Source organism: Haliotis rufescens, unplaced genomic scaffold (assembly GCF_023055435.1).
Source record: "Haliotis rufescens isolate VD_foot unplaced genomic scaffold, xgHalRufe1.0.p SCAF_12, whole genome shotgun sequence".
Lineage (NCBI taxonomy): Eukaryota > Metazoa > Mollusca > Gastropoda > Lepetellida > Haliotidae > Haliotis > Haliotis rufescens.
Window position 1 is genome coordinate 5,091,658 of NW_025963802.1, and position 20,469 is coordinate 5,112,126.

At 42.1% G+C, this 20,469-nt stretch overlaps 1 protein-coding gene across 1 annotated transcript; it reads right to left on the reverse strand.

The window, feature by feature from the left end:
• Positions 1 to 1,202: 1,202 nt before the first annotated feature.
• On the reverse strand, positions 1,203 to 20,427 carry LOC124138052 (cell division cycle protein 23 homolog). The gene is made up of 14 exons (XM_046504560.2): positions 20,283 to 20,427; positions 18,829 to 18,898; positions 15,544 to 15,724; positions 14,785 to 14,884; positions 13,837 to 13,969; positions 12,871 to 13,048; positions 12,174 to 12,271; positions 8,954 to 9,035; positions 7,433 to 7,597; positions 6,620 to 6,728; positions 5,944 to 6,081; positions 4,901 to 4,979; positions 3,225 to 3,341; positions 1,203 to 2,871 (listed from the first exon to the last, which is right to left on the reverse strand). Exons 1-14 carry the CDS (start codon positions 20,381 to 20,383, stop codon positions 2,692 to 2,694), a joined length of 1,731 nt encoding a protein of 576 aa, XP_046360516.1. The 5' UTR covers positions 20,384 to 20,427; the 3' UTR covers positions 1,203 to 2,691.
• Between the last annotated feature and the right edge of the window lie 42 nt (positions 20,428 to 20,469).

Sequence of the window (20,469 nt, forward strand, 5' to 3'; positions counted from 1 at the left end):
AGAACCTGTAGTGAATACTTTCTCTGTGTGCAGGCTTCATCAGGACCAAACACAAAAGTAGGCAGCATGTTGCTGTAGTGGCCAGGTATTCTCTGTTGATGAACATGTTACAGCTTTGCTAACCGTATCCACTTTAGGGACGTGATGCTCCTTTCTTTGCCTCTGTTCAGTGGTGGACAGCGAGTTCAAGAGAACAAGAGAGTCTCGATGAAGATGCAAGATCTGGAAGAACTTCAACTGACACCACTAAAGAAAAACGACAGAACTCATTCCATATTCAAAATAAATCTCTGCCAATACTGCCCAATAGAACAGTCGACTGACCGATTCCGACCATATCATGAGCATGGTCCTGTTGATGTGAAAATGTTGATCGACGACTCACCACAAATCACATAGCCAATACACTACCCATTTCTCATGAGAGTGTTGAGAACATTCTGGAGAATGAACTTAGCATGACCAAGATTTCAGCACACAGGGTCCAAGGATTCAGACTCCTGATCAGAAAAGCTCGAGGTTCATCACCTCATCTTACGTCGTTTGGAAGCAGACCCATCTGATATTGTTGAGTGATGTGTAACTATGGATGAGACTCATGTTCACCACAGTCAGCCAGAGACTAAACAGTCAAAGCAGTTGAAAAGCATAACATCCCCTCCTCTGGAGAAGGCCAGTGAGAGCAAGTGAGTGAATATGGTTTTACGCCGCTTTTAGCAATATTCCAGCAACATCACAGCGGGACAACAGAAATGGGCTTCACACATAGTACCCACGTCAGGAATCGAACCCAAGTCTTTGGCATGATGAGCAAAGACTTTAACCGCTAGGCTACCCGACCTCCCCTCGAAGAAGGCAAAGCTGGTTCCATAAGCTGGCAAGATTTTCTGGAACTCCAAAGGAATCCTACTGGTGGACTACCTCCTGAAAGGGCAGACCATTAATGGCCAATATTATTCTTATCTCCTTAGGCAAGTGTATGGGAATGTCAAGGCTAAACTCACTAAAAGGTGTGTTGTTCCAACAGGAGCACCCCTAATGGTCTATTCTCCCTGCAGTGATGTATTGTACCATAACTCCCGCTCCTCATATATTTCATAAATACAATGTTTACAAATAATTTGAAGGAAGTATCTGTACAAACCTGGAATAAATTTCATATTCCATCTACAATCTTTAAGACAAACATTAGTAACACAAAATTCTTCATTTGTTTATGTTTATTACACATAAAACATAACAGTATTACAAGAACAAGATTCTCGTACATGAGCCCAACATCATTTCATCAGTTTTTCAACATGAACTGGTGCTTTACCAACACACATCTTCCCACTTCTTTCACACAGGAGTATTGCACAGTCCAAACAGTACTTATCTTCATTTTACAAGTCACCCTCATATATTTATCTATCACACTGTATGGATACATGATCTATGGAGATTGTCAGTCAGATACCATATATCTTACAAGTTGTTTCAAAAAGTAACAAACTTGCTTTCGCTGGTTTTGAAACTATAACTTGTAAGATAGATGGTATATGACCGGCCCAATGCAGTAATGTTTCTTACACTCCCTTATTTGCACCATTTTGGCATGCAATCGATGCATAATTTATCTAGTCTATTTATAGCAGTGGCTCATTAATACATAACAATGGTCATGAGTGACATCATATGGCCGTCTACTCACAACTTTCTCCAGTGTGACCCTTCATAAAATTCAGCTATATCTGTTGATTACCAAGGTGATAATGCAAATGAGATAAGATCAAGAACACTAATATCATTAAACACTCAAACCCATAAAGCTTCGACAGACATACATGTGCAGTTCAATTTAACAGAAGCATGACAAAAATTATCAATAAATTGCAATCAGGAAAGCAGTCCGTCATTATCTGACCTTAAGTCATCAACATGGCGTAGCTAATTACAGACCTGGAATTTTATCTCAAATGTTTGATACTACAGTGTTCCCTGGCTATTGTGCTCTTCATTATGGCGCTAACTCAGGTATAGCGGGCGGTAAAGCATGGCTCCCAAAATTTACTCAAGTTTAACAACTTCTATTCTAATCTTTATTTAAACTCTGAAACGTGCAACGTAGATCGTGTGAGGTAGGCAGAGCATGTGTACTGTCTTGTTGGTCATCTACCACCTACGACTCAACCTTGATTAAACCGCTGATCATCAAAAACGCTCTTCAATTATTTGGACCCCGAAGGTAGCGTTGTAGCGAGGGATCACTGTAGTTATCTCAAATGGGTTTCTCATCCACAGGTGCGTGAGAAACCCTATATACCTTATACTTGTATCGTGGCAGAGAATATCGCGATGTACTGAATGTTTGGTTAACCGTTACAAACCTACATTGAAATTATATGTAGAACTGCCATGATTACTCAAACCTGGTCCGACAAATGCCAATGTTCTTGTTTGTATGGAAAGAAGAAAGTGACAAAAAAATAACATTGTTCAGATGATCTTAAATGAAATGTCCTTTGTTGTTGAAATATTCCAAACTGAATGTAAAACAATCTCCACCATCCCTTTTTCCTGGCTCCTGTTTCTAAGAGGTCCCTTTATCGACCACTGTGCACATGCAAGAGTTGTCTCCCCAGGAGATACTCTTCTCTTCCGTGACTGGAACAAACTCCTCACATTCTGTCCATTTTTCAACACATATGTTCAGGGTGTGAATCGTAGATTCACAGGAGAGAGTCTGCCCAGTGGGTTAAATTCGTTCCTCTGAAACTGGTCGGGGAAGATGGAGGTGAAGCTGTCATCCATTTGGGCGGTGGTGGCGCCATGCTTCAGATTGCGCAGCTCCTGGATCTGCTTGAGTAACGCCTTCGCTTCCTCCCGTTGCTGAAACAAGAGGTGGAGCATCTCTACTTCTGGCACCTGCTCAAACGCATCCTAAAACCTACAATACAGTGGAACTACATCTGTTCTAAAATCAAATTCACAACTGAAACTGTAACTCTAAGACACACTGGTCACATATTAATTATTTCTTTCATATCAACCACCTTTTATTCTCATTAATGAAAGATTAAAATGCATCCTTTTCCAGTTTCCTAATAATCTAACAATCTACAAACAACTAATTTCACAACATCCTATTACATCTGGCACACAAGTATGACAAGAGCCACAAAACAATAAAAACAGTGGTTGTGGTATGGCAGTGGTATGACTGCAGCAGTAATCTCCCCTACCTCTGTGAATTCTACACACTTCTGTGCAGTGATATAGGCTTCGTCCAGCTGAGCTGTCTTCACATAGTAGTTGGACAGGTACTTGAAGGCAGGGCCGAGTTCCTCTGTGTTGTTGATCTGATGTCAGTGAGAAATACACCATTACTGAGACAACCAAACAGCCAGTATTGCATGTGATGGCCATGATTTACCACTGTTTATAGCGGTAAGATGCCATGCTACATGGTTAGTGAAGTCAACATGTTTGAAGGGCGTTAGGGTGTGATCATGTGCTCTGGGTGTTGTGAAGTGGATCAGGGAGTTGTCAAATAGATCAGGGTGTTGTCAACGGGATCAGAGTGTTGTCAAGGAAATCAGGGCGTTGCCAGAGGGATCAGGGTGTTGTCAAGGAGATCAGAGTGTTGTCTGAACGATCAGGGTGTTGTCAGTGGGATCAGAGTGTTGTCAGAGAGATCAGTGTGTTGTCGAGAGGATCAGGGTGTTGTCAAGGGGATCAGGGTGTTGTCAGTGGGATAAGGGTGTTGTCAGAGGGATCAGGGTGTTGTCAAGAGGATCAGGGTGTTGTCTGAACGATCAGGGTGTTGTCAGTGGGATCAGAGTGTTGTCAAGAGGATCAGGGTGTTGTCTGAAGGATCAGGGTGTTGTCAGAGAGATCAGTGTGTTGTCGAGAGGATCAGGGTGTTGTCAAGGGGATCAGGGTGTTGTCAGTGGGATAAGGGTGTTGTCAGAGGGATCAGGGTGTTGTCAAGAGGATCAGGGTGTTGTCTGAAGGATCAGGGTGTTGTCAGTGGGATCAGAGTGTTGTCAGAGGGATCAGTGTGTTGTCAAGAGGATCAGTGTGTTGTCAAGGGGATCAGGGTGTTGTCAGTGGGATCAGGGTGTTGTCAAGACAATCAGGGTGTTGTCAGTGGAATCAGGGTGTTGTCAGTGGGATCAGGGTGTTGTCAAGGGTACAGGGTATTGTCAATGGGATCTCGGACTATGACACATATTCACAGACATACATACTCCTTGCCTATCCGCCTGCGACACATACGTACCCCTTGCCTCTCGGCCTGCGACACATACATACCCCTTGTCTCTCAGTCTGTGACACATATCTACCCCTTGCCTCTGAGCCTGCGACATATACCTACCCCTTTCCTCTTAGCTAGCGACACATACATATCCCTTGCCTCTCGGCCTGCGACACATATGTACCCCTTTCCTCTCGGCCTGCGACACATACGTACCCCGTTCCTTAGCCTGCAACACATACATACCCCTTGTCTCTCAGTCTGTGACACATACATACCCCTTGCCTCTCGGCCTGCGACACAAACCTACCCTTTGCCTCTTGGCCTGCGACACATACGTACCCCTTGCCTCTCGGCCTGCGACATATACGTACCCCTTTCCTCAGCCTGCAACACATACGTACCCCTTGCTTCTCGGCCTGCAACACATAAGTACCTCTTGCCTCTCAGCCTGCTACACATACGTACCCCTTGCCTCTCGGCCTGCGACACATACGTACCCCTTGCCTCTCGGCCTGCAACATATAAGTACCTCTTGCCTCTCAGCCTGCTACACATACGTACCCCTTGCCTCTCGGCCTGCTACACATACGTACCCCTTGCCTCTCGGCCTGCTACACATACGTACCCCTTGCCTCTCGGCCTGCGACACATACGTACCCCTTGCCTCTCGGCCTGCGACACATATTCATTATAGGCAGCGGCAGCCTGGTGTTCTTCATTCAACTTCTCGTACAGTCTGGCAGAGAACATATATTGCATCATGCATGTCATGGGAGAGTGTACCATATCACATACTAATGTGTAACCTTCAACAGAGTGGTACTCTAAGTCACACACAACACAATCCTCAAACAAAACAGTAACATTCATAGTCTACTTTCTAGTCTATTCTCTATTCTCTATTCTCACGGGGGGCACGGGTGGCCCAGTCGTCCAAGGTTCCGCGATTCGCTGTGCAGAGTTGCGTCCCTCGGACATGCCAGATACCTATGATTGTGGGTTCGAATCCCAGTTCGCCCCGATTATGTTTCTGGGTTTGTCAGCACCATACCCGTGCTCGTGGGTTTCACCGAAGTGGTAAACGTCTGAGACCTGCATCACTTCGGGCTTTCACCCCACATTAAGCTGACACGCCGTGATATAACTGGAATAATGTTAAAAGCGGCGTTAAACCCAACTCACTCACTCACTCACTCTATTCTCACATACAAAGATTTGTTTGTTTGTTGTTTAACACCACACTCAGCAATATTCCAGCTATTTGACGGCAGCATGTAGATAATCGACCCTAGACAAGACAATCCACTGATTGATAATGTGAGCACCGATCCACGCTGTTGGAGTATGATGACACACAGTCAACCAAGTCACCAAGCTTGACCACTGATGCATTTGGTCACCTCTCATGACCAGCCTAGGTTGCTGGGGACCTGTCTGACCCAGATTCCCCACGGGGTTCATACACAAAAACGGGGAATAAGCAAGACAAGTACAGGTAATAACAATTCGCCTGACTTCGAGGAAAAGATCATTACATCGACATCACAAATAACCGAGATGCATTGCCTCAAATAAAAAAGGCACTTTCTATTTGATTTTCTGCCTGCAACCTCAGAGGTTCACAATAAACAAACTGTGCATTAAACATAAGACACTCATAAGACACATAAGATTTTGTTACACAATTACTGTGATCTTACTTTGCCAGCTTGATGAGTGCCATGCCCTCCACGTCCCCAATGCTGTTGGCCTTCCAGAAACACTTCTTGGCCTCCTGGAGACGGTCCAGCTTCTCGTAACATTCACCCAGGGCTACAACCATCCGCGAGTCATTCGGTCTGGAACAGCACAGAAAACGTGATAAATGTCACCATGGTCACATATTTCACTGATGAATCGAGAACGGGGGGTTCAGGGTATGCAAAAATCCATTATGTTGTTTGCATCTAAAAGTACCCCTAACTTTAAGGTATCACACAGACTGTAGCCTCTTTGAAAGGAAACCAAAGCGTTCTATAAAATCTAAATGCCTGCAGCATGTACAGTGGAATGTGTCTCTATTCCACCATAAGGGAAACATACCTGCTACCTACCTGAGCTGTTAGCCTTGTACTATTCCGGCCTAATGCCAGTGTTATAGTGCTAGTCAACTGAGATGCCATGCCACAACTTAACAAGATACCCCACTCAGACACACTATACTAACTCCGAGCAACCAGTCCTTGTTTTATCCCCTTAATCATGTTAATGGCAACAGGCTGGGACCTGGGTAATAACAAGTACCATCTTTTATCATCTTTTGGCATAATGCATCCCAGGAATTAACTTTCCAGGCAGGCGCTCTATCCACTAGACCATGGAGACGGTCCTACCTACCTGAGCTGTTGGGCTTGTCTGTGATAATACAGGGAGTAGGACGGCATCTTGAGTATCTCGTAGGTCTGACCTAGACCGTACCAGGCTCGATAGTCACGGTTGTTCACCTCTGTAAGGAAGACAACACTGACTCAGCACAAATCAATTAACATTGGTAACCTTGTTGTTGTCAAAAAAGCATCAACAGAAAGGCAATGGAACCTCTGGGTTAGTAGTTCGTTAAGGATTGTAAGAGCATTGAACACACGCTGCCAGTTAGAAAGTGGTCAAATGTAACACATGTTATATTTGGGATAACACTTTCTCAGTACAGATTCTTGGACTTTTTTGGGTGGAGTCCCGTAAGAGCATTGACATTATTTATTGCATTCGCAAGCTGTATATTTCATAAACAAGGCATACTTCATGTTAATTCATTTTCATTATTCTTTTGTGACTATTTCTTCAGATTGCACCAGTCTACAAGAGACACTAAACTTCATGTGAACACATTAGACAGACTTAGAAATTTGGTTTTTAAGACTAGTCAAGAAGACTAGCGTAAACCTTATTCAACTGGTCCTCAGACTTTGTAGATGGTCCTGCTTGAACAAGAAAACAATGCTTACTATGTTTGTTTTATGTTTTATTCAGTTTCCAATCTGAAGCAAAATTGAGAACTGATTCACAGTCAGAGTCCTCAAATGCTACTAGTCAATGAAGACAACCGTTATTAGATTTTTACTTATCCTCGGCACAATTTAGTTGTCTCAGGGAATTTTGACAGCTGAATTATATCTGACTGATCATAATTATAGACTAGCTCTATCTCACCTATGGCTTGTCTATACGCCTGTATAGCTGCTGATGTATTTTTCATCTCCATGAACTCGTGACCAATCAGAGTCCAGGCTGAGAGATAGTGCGGGTTCAGCTTCAGGGCTCGTTGGAAGTAGAGTATTGATTTCTCCCGCTGGGAACGGAGGGAATAATAGTTTCCTGGAAAATAACACCAAAATGTCAGCATACTGAACATCACAAGAACTATCAAGTCTGAACGTCAGGATTTTGATATCAGGACCCCAGATACCCATAAACCCCACCTACAGGGACAATATTTACGTGAAACCAAATAAAACTACATAAAATGTTGTTGTTTTTCTGTAAATATGGTTTCCAGGTCAAGACATTTCAATTACCTACTTTGAACATACACAGCATATGTTCCCACATACCAGACAGCCACCTCGCTTAACAACGTTTGTTTTAAACATCATCACCTTCAGCCAACATCAAAGGGACAGGTAGCATGTGATCACTGTGCTAATTAGTTACATGTCTGATCGTTAGTTGGGCAGTGATTGTCATTTGACACTGAGGTGACGTTTGAGATGATCATATCAATAACCTTGCAATGAAATAGGTGACTGAGTTTCTGCACAGTACATTGCAGCACAGTCAAGGGGGCAAGCCAATCTGCGGAAACGAAATGACAGCAAGGGAAAAGAAGGCAATCATAACAACGGATTCAGAAATCCGGAAACTTGTTTACATGCACCATGTTTGAGGAAACTACAAGTGTCCGGATAAGCGAGGTTCGACTGTACACACTAGGGCTGGGACCAGTCCAAATTTACTACCCTGGTACCCGACCCTACCCGCGTACCCACTGTTGGTCTGAAGAGTTGGGGACAAAATGTCCAGTTGGGAATTGTTTTACCATAACCCTTGCAGAAACATAGTTAGATACTCGTACAAAAAAGGATCTGATCATGCATAAAATGAAGTTTCATCTATATTAAAAAATATAAAAGTCAGAATAATTGTGTGCATAGTCAGAAGTAAATGCAAACATTATTGACTTGTAGTGTAACCATGGAGTTTTATTGTTATTGTCATTAAACAATATATCACATGAGTATCCACATGTCCAGTAGGTAGGACCTACCCTACCCGAGTACCCAAGTCACCCATCCCAGGCCTAGTACACATGAAAGGAAATGTAACCCAAGAGAGTGAGTGAGTGAGTATGGTTTAACGTCGCTTTTAGCAATATTCCAGCAATATCACACCGGGGGACACCAGAAATTGGCTTCACACATTGTACCCATGTCGGGAATCGAACTCGGGTCTTTGGCGTGATGAGCTACCCGACCGCCCCTAACCCAAGAGAGATTGAGTGAGTGTTCATTGTAGAAATATGAAGATAACATTCATGTCTGTTTGTCAAGTGAACACTTATACCCCACTATTCCCAAAAGAGGAAGTAAAACTAAACTAACAACTCCAGATAAATAAGTTGAGTCACACTAACGCTACACCAGTTGACCTCCTTCCAAGGGGAGGTAATCTCACCTACAACACAGCATGTCTCCACCCTGTATTTGTCAATCTCTGTACACTTGTGTGCCAGGTTGGCCAACTCTGCTTGCATGTCCTACAAAACAAACATGAATTAGTCATATCCACCACCAATATGATATGTCCGATTGTGTGGAGCACTACCACCATTTTCAGTCGAAGTCAAAGGCATTGCCATGGAAACTCTAAAAACAATTTTTTCAAAAATCCCAAACTATCAAAAGGCACCAGTTCACCAATGGATCTATCCATGTGCAAAGTTTGATTACGATATCTCTCATGGTTTGTGAGTTCAGCTCCGGAACGATATGTGATGGAAGGACTTTGTGACGGGGAATAATAAATAGTAATACGAGATACCACATTTCTAAAAAATTGTAGGACCAAAATTACTTGAACATGATTGAATTATTTTATTTCATATAACGTCTTCAAAAAACATGTGATACTACTCATTACTAAGGTTGTATCAATTGATAAAACTCATTACTAAGGTTGTATCAATTGATAAAACTCATTACTAAGGTTGTATCAATTGATAAAACTCATTACTAAGGTTGTATCAATTGATAAAACTCATTACTAAGGTTGTATCAATTGATAAAACTCATTACTAAGGTTGTATAAATTGATAAAACTCATTACTAAGGTTGTATCAATTGATAAAACTCATTACTAAGGTTGTATCAATTGATAAAACCATCGAAGAAATACCCTGCCATGCATGACCATCACAATTTTTTATAGATGCAAAACAACGAAAACATATATGTATTGAGAAATCAGACATTGCATGGATGAATGGAGGTTAAATAAAGTTCCTGCTAGGTGTATTCATTTTCATATTCATTGGATCGTGATACCAAGTTATCAGATTGGTTTATGGCGTCACACTATTCATTGCATGACAAAGGGTCACAAAGTGGCAATATGTAGATTGACAAGATGTGAGGAATTTACAGATGTTATTTGTACTTGACTGTGTCCATGAATATGTTGACCATGTCAATCTCATTAAAATCAGACTTTAGTTCTCGCTACCGCTGTTCAGCTGTGGCAAGAAATAAGATCTGATTTTAATGAGATTGTTGACCATGTTGACGTTCTGTAGAACAAGTATTTGTCACAGAGTGACGAAATATCCCCCGCCTGTACACCATACTACCAAATATGAAGACAATCCAGCGATTAGTTCTTGAGATATTGTGGCAACACCGTTTTCCAACTCCAAAAACAGATTTGCCTGCTGTGACCTTGAAAATGGGTTCAAGGTCACCAAATCTGACAGGTGTATGCGGTGTCTGTATATACACTATAGTTCCAAATATGAAACAATCCAGCGATTAGTTCTTGAGATATCGCGGCAACACCGTTTTCTAACTCCAAAAGCAGATTTGCCTGCTGTGACCTTGACAATGGGATCAAGGTCACCAAAACCGACTGGTGTCTGCGGAGTCTGTATATACACCATAGTTCCAAATATGAAGACAATCCAGTGTTTAGTTCTTGAGATATCGCGGCAACACCGTTTTCCAACTCTAAAAGCAGATTTGTCTGCTGTGACCTTGAAAATGGGATCAAGGTCACCAAAACCGACTGGTGTCTGCGGAGTCTGTATATACACCATAGTTCCAAATATGAAGACAATCCAGTGTTTAGTTCTTGAGATATCGCGGCAACACCGTTTTCCAACTCCAAAAGCAGATTTGTCTGCTGTGACCTTGAAAATGGGATCAAGGTCACCAAAACCGACTGGTGTCTGCGGAGTCTGTATATACACCATAGTTCCAAATATGAAGACAATCCAGTGTTTAGTTCTTGAGATATCGCGGCAACACCGTTTTCCAACTCCAAAAGCAGATTTGTCTGCTGTGACCTTGAAAATGGGATCAAGGTCACCAAAACCGACTGGTGTCTGCGGAGTCTGTATATACACCATAGTTCCAAATATGAAGACAATCCAGTGTTTAGTTCTTGAGATATCGCGGCAACACCGTTTTCTAACTCCAAAAGCAGATATGCCTGCTGTGACCTTGAAAATGGGGTCAAGGTCACCAAAACCGACTGGTGTCTGCGGAGTCTGTATATACACCATAGTTCCAAATATGAAGACAATCCAGTGTTTAGTTCTTGAGATATCGCGGCAACAAACAGGTGGGACGTACGGACGGACGTACGGACGGTCGTGAATACTATATCCCCCGCTTCGCGCTTTCGCGCGGCGGGGGATAATTAAAGTGAAGGAAGACTACTATGTAAACTTCTGGAGACAACTTGAGTCTAGTTCTGTGTGTTTGTGGAAACGGTTCAAGATTATTTCTCTTATTTAGCGACGTGAATGTATGTGGCTGCTTATACTAGTCCTGACTATTGCTGGTTTTATAGTGCTAGCCCACTGACATACCATACTGCATTTTAACATGGACACCCAACTCAGACACAGTATACTGACTCCGGCCGATCAGTCCTTGTTTTATACCCTCTTGCCAAGCACCAGGCAGGGTAAAAACAAGTACCATCTTTTAACATCTTTTGGTACGACACGGCTCGGAATGGAACCACAACCTTCCACTCTAAAGGCAGACACTCTATCCACTAAACCACGGAGGTGGACGTGCCTTGTATGAATATGACACATAGTATCTGTATAAGTGGAGTATTCATCAGCGTATAAGTGAGTATGGTTTTATGCCGCTTGTAGCAATATTCCAGCACTATCAGAGCAGGGACACCAGAAATGGGCTTCACACATTGTACCCATATGGGAAAGCAACCACTGGTCCTCGGCGTGACAAGCGAGCATTATAACCACTAGGCTAACCCTCTGCCCAGAGTGTTCTGTAGTTAGTAAGGTCTACATCATAAAATTTAAGTCAGAAGACAACATGGGCAAATAAAGTTAATGACTTGGATCCAGTGTTCGAAATAAGCACCTGACTGTAGGCCCGTGACGGGTAATTCTCGTGTCGGGCACGTAGCTTCAAATTTGTATGGGTCCTTATGACCTGCAGTGAATTTATGTGTCAGTTTATTTGTCACAACAAGCTGCAGATTTTTAAATGAAGGCGAGAAGGGTTTCATCAGGGCCTGCAGCTTCTAAAATCTTTGGGTCCTGATGGCAACCTGGCAATTTTGTATATTTCAACCATGGCTTGGATCCCATTTGCTACGGCTACAACTAAGGCTCAGTATTATGTTACTTGTAAATGACAACCTTCACATAGAGCAGGTTGGAGAAGATGTCCATGTTCTCCACTCTGTAGGGGTCCATCTTCTGCAGCTCCGTGAAGGCCGTCACAGCCTGGTCCACATCTGTACACAGCAGGGATCAGAATCATGCTTGGGGAAATTGATACTACCAACTCTCAATATGCTACAAACTAGTGATGGTTACTTGACTGAATTTTGTATTGCAATTTGTTGCAATACTGATTCAGGTATTGCAATATGTACCACAAAATATTGCATGTGGTGTTTCATTGGCAACTTGTTTTGAAGCTGAATTAAAAAGGTTTCCCCGCTCATTTTTTACATTTGTTGGATGTTGCTGTGGTGACAAAGCAAGTGTAATTGACACATCGCAAATAGTTTCGCTTTTACATTCACAGGAAACAGTTTCAAATTTCTCAATTTCAATATGACTTGTAACTTATGTAAAATTTTGCATGATTTAGAAAAACACAATATACCATACTTTCAAACTTATTGTGATAAGTATTCAAAATTATTTCATATCAAGGCATACCGGTAATATCGCGCACCTCTACTACAAACGAACAGCAACAGCCACAGTGAACATGTCTTCAAAGATGAAATAACAGTCTCCAAACAACACATGTGAAATCAAAACATTGAAAATGGCTAAAAAATATTCAGAAAGTTTTGACAACATATGAAATTCTGTATTCTACCTCTCATATTGTGATAGGCCACAGCAATCTGTGAGACGATGTAGTTGCTCTTACTGAAGCCAGTGGCTATGAAGGTCTGGTAGATCGCTAGACCCTCCTCATTCAGCTGCAGCTCCAGATAGGCATGTGCCATAAACAGCTGTCTTACCCAGTGGTCTGGTAGGCTCAGTGACGACAGCTGCAACATGTCAACCAAGCCGAGTGAGCTACGCATTAACCAGTTTGAACAACATTTCAGGTCGCAGGTTAGTGTTTTTGTTCCGATAATAATAAGCATATTTTTAATGTGCCAAATCCACACCCTAAAGCATACTCAAAGCTATCTTTTCTCTATCGCGATCCGGACTGAAGCTATCCTATCTATATTGCGATCCGGACTGAAGCTACCCTATCTCTATCGCGATCCGGACTGAAGCTACCCTATCTATATTACGATCCGGACTGAAGCTACCCTATCTCTATTGCGATCCGGACTGAAGCTACCCTTTCTCTATTGAGATCCGGACTGAAGCTACCCTATCCCTATTGCCATCTGGACTGAAGCTACCCTTTCTCTATTGAGATCCAGACTGAAGCTACCCTATCTCTATTGCGATCCGAACTGAAACTTCCCTATCTCTATTGCGATCCGGACTGAAACTGTTTAGAGTCTGTTTATGCAGTAATAAAATAAGAACATGTTTTTCAGCATGTTTATGTAATACTCTCCGACATAACCATGATAACACTTTCCAATATCCTTAAAAACAAAAGGAATTGATTTCCGCTTCACCCGTGAGACAACATGTGTCAGATGATGTGTGCAACAGATCGGGGACATCTCAAGTATACTTGTTCAAAATAATATTGAGCATACATAAAAAAACAAAATATTTTTCTGCTGCATCATGCTTATTGATTGTACTGAACATGCTCTTAACGTAAGATTTTCCTTTTGGCATTCATGATGGACCATGGCTTCCTCACCGTCTCCCGGTCTGTGATGAGCATGGCTAGCTCCTGCCACGCCCCCCAGTGTAATGGTTCCTTGTTGACAGCCTCCACAAAGATATTCATTGCCTCCTTCTGCAAATCTAGCTTTCTTAAGACTATCCCATACCTACAGGAGACAATGGATTGTGACAATAACAATGCTTTTCATCAAAGGACAGGCAACATGACACATTAAACATTGGTATAGGCCTTAGATTTTGGAGGATCAGAAGAAATGATTGATGGATACATATTCGCATAAGAAAATGATTCAGATAGACTATGTTAGATAAAGTGAGTGAGTGAGTGAGTGAGTGAGTGAGTGAGTGAGTGAGTGAGTGAGAGAGTTGGGTTTCACGCCACTTTGAACAGTATTCCAGTCTCATTATTGCATGATGCAGGTCTCAGACGTTTACCACTTCGGTACAGGTACAGGTATTGTGCTCACAAACCTTCGAACATAATTGGGGGTACCATGATTCAAACCACGATCATAGGTCTCTGGTGTGCCCAAGGGTCGCTACTCTGCACAGCTAATTAGAGGGCTGGACCATCAGTGCCCCCATGTTATTTAGAAGAAGTCAATGAAGTTTTTAAGGGGAGATTACTGCTTGATATGTACCATGTTACATAATAACTTCCATTAACCTTGTTTACCAGATAGGAAAATGATTGATAGGGTCCTGAGATAATTAGTATCATGAATATGTAGCAGATGAGTGAGTATGATTTTACGCCACTTTTAGCAATATTCCAGCCATATCACGGTGGAAGACACCAGAAATGGGCTTCACGCATTGTACCCATGTGGGGAATCGAACCCGGGTCTTCAGCATGACGAGCAAAAACCTTAACCACTAGGCTACCCGACCGCCCCTGTAGCAGGTGAGAAATGAATGAAATGCAACTGATGAATTAATTTCTACATCCAATTTTCCTTACAGATATAAACCAAACCCATCCAGTTCCTTGTTCACATTCTTCTTGCTGAGGTCAGTTTTCAACACCTTCAGATTCTCATTGTCCACTGACTCCGACGGACCTGCACCAACAACAATCATGTTACGATCACTGTCAAATCAAGACCCCACTTTGGTGTAAGCATATCTTCAACCCCGCTATTGTGTAAGTATATACATGACAGATCACAGAGGTAAGGACGAATCTAAGGGATGCTATTTGTTTTAAAAGAACAGCTGCCAATTAATACTCAGATATGTGTCCAAGTCTGATAAATACCTGTATACTGGGTCATTTTCACACGAATTCTTTTTTATTGTGCCGAAAATCCAAGTGAGAGAGTGAGTGAGATGGGTTTAAAGCCGCTTTTAACAGTATTCCAGTCATATCGCGGCGTGTCAGCTTAATGTCGGAGGAAAGCCCGAAGTGATGCAGGTCTCAGACGTTTACCACTTTGGTGAAACCCACGAGCATGGGTATGGTGCTGTCAAACCTAGAAACATAATTGGGGCGAACCAGGATTCGAACCCACAATCATAGGTGTCTGGCGTGCCAAGGGACGCAACTCTGCACAGCGAATCTCAGCGCCTTAGACGACTGGGCCACCCGTGCCCCCGAAAATCCAAGACATGAATTGATTGAAAATATACAAACACTAAATTATTTATGACAGAGAGGTTTGTCATCATGGTCAGACTTTCTAAGGGATTGAAACTAGCCCTAGTACACTACAGTCAATACCTATAGAGTCGGATGCATTGTCTATCTTTCTCTTCTCATCAGCCAGGTATCTGGCGTACATGTGGATGAAGTAAGCCTTGGGACTGGTACACTGCTCCACGGCGAGGGCAGCTCGGTCATACTCCTTCAGGTCGAAGTATGTGGTGGCCAGTGTGTACTTGTCATACTCTGCCCAGTGGTCCTGACACAAAAACCAGGTTACTACTTTCCAGGGCCCACTTGCACAAAACGATCTTAGCGCTAAGACTATTGTAAGCCTATGTTAAAGTATGGGAGTTAAGATCAGCTTAGTGCTAAGATCGCTTTGTGCAAGTGGGCCTAGATCAGTATGGAATGATCCCAGGTAGGGATACGTGGTCCACTTTAGCCCTTTACACAAATTAAGTGTGAACACCAATTACCTAAATTGTCAACAGTACCCTTGGCTTGGATTTGTTTGTTTATTTGTTGTTTAACGTCACACGTAGCAATATTCCAGCTACATGACAGCAGCCTGTAAATAATTGACCCTGGGACAGACAATACAGAGGTCAATACTGTGAGCAACAATCCACACCATCAGGGTATGAAGATATGCTATCAACACAGATCAACCAAGTGACATATATTTGGTCACCTCTTACGACAAGGAGAAATTGCTTGGGACCTATTGTAAGCAAGAATCCTCAATGGGTCCTTGGCTTGGAAGTATTGGATGTGTGCATAGGGACCAGTTCAAAAGTTTGATGTCAAACTAAAAACTTAATTCCTTCAGTTTTAAGACATACCCCCACACCAACAAGAAACTTAATTCTGAAAATGTTGAATTCCTGCGTTTAGTGGCCTCTTAGTTCACGCATTCTCATCATGTTTAGCCCTGCTCTTTCAGAACATTTATCGACTAATGTTATAGATTTACTGTCAGTAGGGGTTGAAAATCATTTGTAGGGTTTTCAAATCAGCCATTCTATAATATGCATTGCACTAGGACTTACCACTAGTGTTGGCGACAATAAAACCCTACCTCTTGGAAAGATCAGGTGTATTTAATGACAACTCCTAACCTAGTTTACAGCATATGAATAAAAATTGGATCAGGGTTCTTGCTTAGTTTAATTACCATATTAAACATTGAGAAATCAGGTATAATAGTTGACTTTGTCAGATGGAAAACTTTCAGGGCCTAAACTTAAGGAATTAAGACTTTTATCTGACATCAAACGTTTGAACTGGTCCCTGAGCATGCTTTGCAAGCATTGCTATGGCCATGATGGTGGTCATCCTAGACCTATACATCTTCCCGAGGCAAGAGAGTTAACTGACTTTAAAAGTCCAGTTTCAACCCTTGTCGAACTAGGCTGGAATACCTGGGCTCTATCGTAGCGCCACCAGTGGCTATTACGAGTTATGTCCCTTCTGAGCCTCTCCTTTAGACCAATCAGATTCCACCTCTCCTATCAATTGCATTTGCTTGAAACAAAACAGTGGCTCCTAGTCAAGACGATCTGATCGATAATCAAGGTCTATGTTGTGATAAAACTGGTCTTACATCGCGCAATGCGTGAGCACCTTGATTTAAAACATGAAAAGATTTGGAAAATATCTGTTGACAACAAGTTGGCAGTGCACATGCTTTGCAAATCCTGCAATCAACCGAAATCTACAGGACAGTTTACCAGTAGAGGACGTAACGTGTATGCGAGACGGCTCTCCCGTCTCGCATACAAGTGACCACCTGAGAGGGCTCACTCGTATGCGTGACGGCCTGTCAGTGAACCATGGATATCTGCATGTTGCACATAAATGTCTCTACAAGTGTTATTTGTGAAAATAATAAAACAAAATTACGTAGAGTCATTGATAATCATACAAGTTATCGTATGACATGAAAAAAATGTCATAAGAAAATAATAAACGGTCAAATTCGGAGAAAAATGTGAAAAAAAGGAGCAAAATGTTCTGTTTTTGACAGCGATTTTCTCCTATGTATATATTTTTCAGAAACTAAAATGTAGTATTTTCTAAAAGCTTATTCATCGTTGAGTTACAAAATATATGAATTATTTCACGCACACCAACGCACACCCATTTGCCATCGCGTTGAAACGTTTACTTCTTCGAAACTGCGCGAACCGTCTCGCGTACAAGTGACTGGTCGACAAGCAGATTAAGGGAGGTAACCGATGCCTGACTAAAATGTTCAATCGGATCATCCATCTTGTTACACTAAATGTGTCTGAATCAGAATGGTGCGTGTATAATATCCACGATATTTATTTAGCGCGTAGGTTCGTGGTTAGAACAAGGGAGAAATCTATTTTGATCACGTATAACGAAAAAAAAATTTGAAATGGGTAATATATTATATGGTGGAAGATATAAAATGTAGAAAAATCAATTAAAAGAGTCAAATTTGGAGAGAAATGTACGAAATTGGAGCCAAATTTGCCGATTTTGGACAAGATTTTCTCCTATGTGCATATTTTTCAGAAACATAATTTCAGTATTTTCTTAAAGCTTATTCGTCGTAGTGTAACAACATGTATATACTTTTTCGGGCACACGAACTCACACCTATGTGCCAGCGCGTTGAAACATGTGTACTCTCCTCAAACTGCTCGCAACTGGTAAACAAGTCGTCCCACAGCCCCGTTACGCGTACGAGAGACGGCTCTCCGAACAAGCGAGTGAAAGACGGCCTGAGAGAGAGTCACTTGCAGGGGTGACTGCCTGTCGATGGATTACAGATGTCTGCATGTGACACTAAAACAACCCATCCCTACACGCTTCCTATGTGATTAAAAAAAATATATACGTAGTTGACTGTTAGATGCTTGTTATCAAACGATATAAAATGTAGAAAAATCAATTAAAAGAGTCAAATTTGGAGAGAAATGTACGAAATTGTAGCCAAATTTGCCAATTTTGGACAGCGATTTTCTCCTATGTGCACATTTTTCAGAAACATAATTTCAGTATTTTCTTAAAGCTTATTTGTCGTAGTGTAACAACATATATCAAGCGCTTCACTGAGTACTGCTGACCGCACCCGTCTCGCGTACAAGAGACGGCAGAGCCGTCTTGCGTACACGTTACCTCTGCGACTGTTTACGAACCAGATTTCGATGCACGATTTTGATTGGACTATGCCTAGACTCGTTAGTCCGGCCAAAATGTAACTCCATAATACCAGCCTAGTTCGGCAAGGGTGGAAACTGGACCTTTTTAGTCGGTTAATGCCCTTGCCTTGGGAAGATGAGACCTATAGCACTTAATCATATTTTCAACTTGTATACTGGGATCTACCGGATGATCTGCCCCTTGCAATGACTGCACATCCACTGACACTTCCAGAGCATGGGATAACTCTGCAGCCCTGAAACAACAAATGCCATTAAAATTATAAGAAAACACATTAGGCAGCATTATTTCTACAAAAATATTTACCATGTTTACAGTCCTCTTTTCTCATTTCAAACACAAAATACCAAATGAATGCTTAACACATTTTTGTGTGCACTTATAACATAATGTCCCAATCATTCCAAACAGACAGTGCAAGCATGTCACATGCCACAATGACTTCTCAAGAATGATGAAAGCTTGTTCCTCTTTATATTGTTGCTATCTACTTTGGGACAGTTATCTTTAGGAAGCTGCAGCTATAATGTCCCCTCACCCGTTTCTTGTTTAATACAAGTTTTTCTACATGTCATAAAGACGGACTACAGACAGCTGACGGATTGTCCCATAAGAAAAATCTGCCAATGTGCACTGTAGGATTACAGCACACTTCTACATCTCCAATTAGCTATAAGTCATAAAATATTATTAAATTCTATATACCCATCTCTAACTTTATGATCACTTACATGCATGGTGACCATATTCCACTGCAAAACTCAAAACTTGTTAAACATTTACAGTTATTCAGCAATTTACATTGGATTAATTCATATAATGACATAAGTTAGCTACGCCACTCATAACTGACCCAAAGTAATTCCCAACCCAACGTCAAGGGGTGTTTGATCAGAAAGGGATACTTAACCCTGATGATGGTGTAGCAGGGCATGGAGTCATCCCACAGATGACATCCTTACCTTGTCAGCTTGCTGACAGGGTTAACCTCTTTGGTCATGTGGACAAGGCGTCCGACCTCGGATCAGAAGGTCCGTGGTTCGAATCCCATCATGGGACTCGAAAATTTTACATTGCTACATTGCACCCAACATGGGGCTTAGCACGTTCATATTAAATTTGGGCAAAATAAGCCTCAGTACCCTACTATGCGGCCTGGGATGTGCCTTCTGTTGACGGGGGAGGGCGTGGAGTCATCCCACAGATGACATCCTTACCTTGTCAGTTTGCTGACGGGGCTAACCTTTTTGGCCATGTGGACAAGGCGTTCGACCTCGGATCAGAAGGTCATCTCGGGACTCGAAAATGTTATGGCCGCAACAATGGTAAGGGGGTGATAGCACAGAAAGGGGATCCAAGTGTTAATGATAGAGTTGGGTGTAACATACAATTACCCTAACGACAGAAGAGGCAGGTGAGATCAATCAATCGAGAACAACAGTCTGCAGCCGGTGCCCATTAGCAGCTGATTAGCTCCATAAGCTGCGATCGGTTAACTGCAGTCTGACAGACAGAATTTTATAAAAAATACTTGTTTCCGATATTTGCTGATATGAGCGGTCGGTTTGAGCGTTTTCCCTTTAAACACATCCCAAGTAGGAAATGTAAAAAATACCTACCATTTAGCACCATTGAGTACACGCCGCTGAGCGCATTCCCTGTGTGCTATGATCAATTCTCTCTTTACTTTCGACAAATCACATCTTGTAATATCCGCCATTTCTAACTCGTTCCAATGACATCCGGTTGAAGGGATCAAACATTAATCTTGTTTTCCTTTTTAACATATGTTACATATTAACTGAT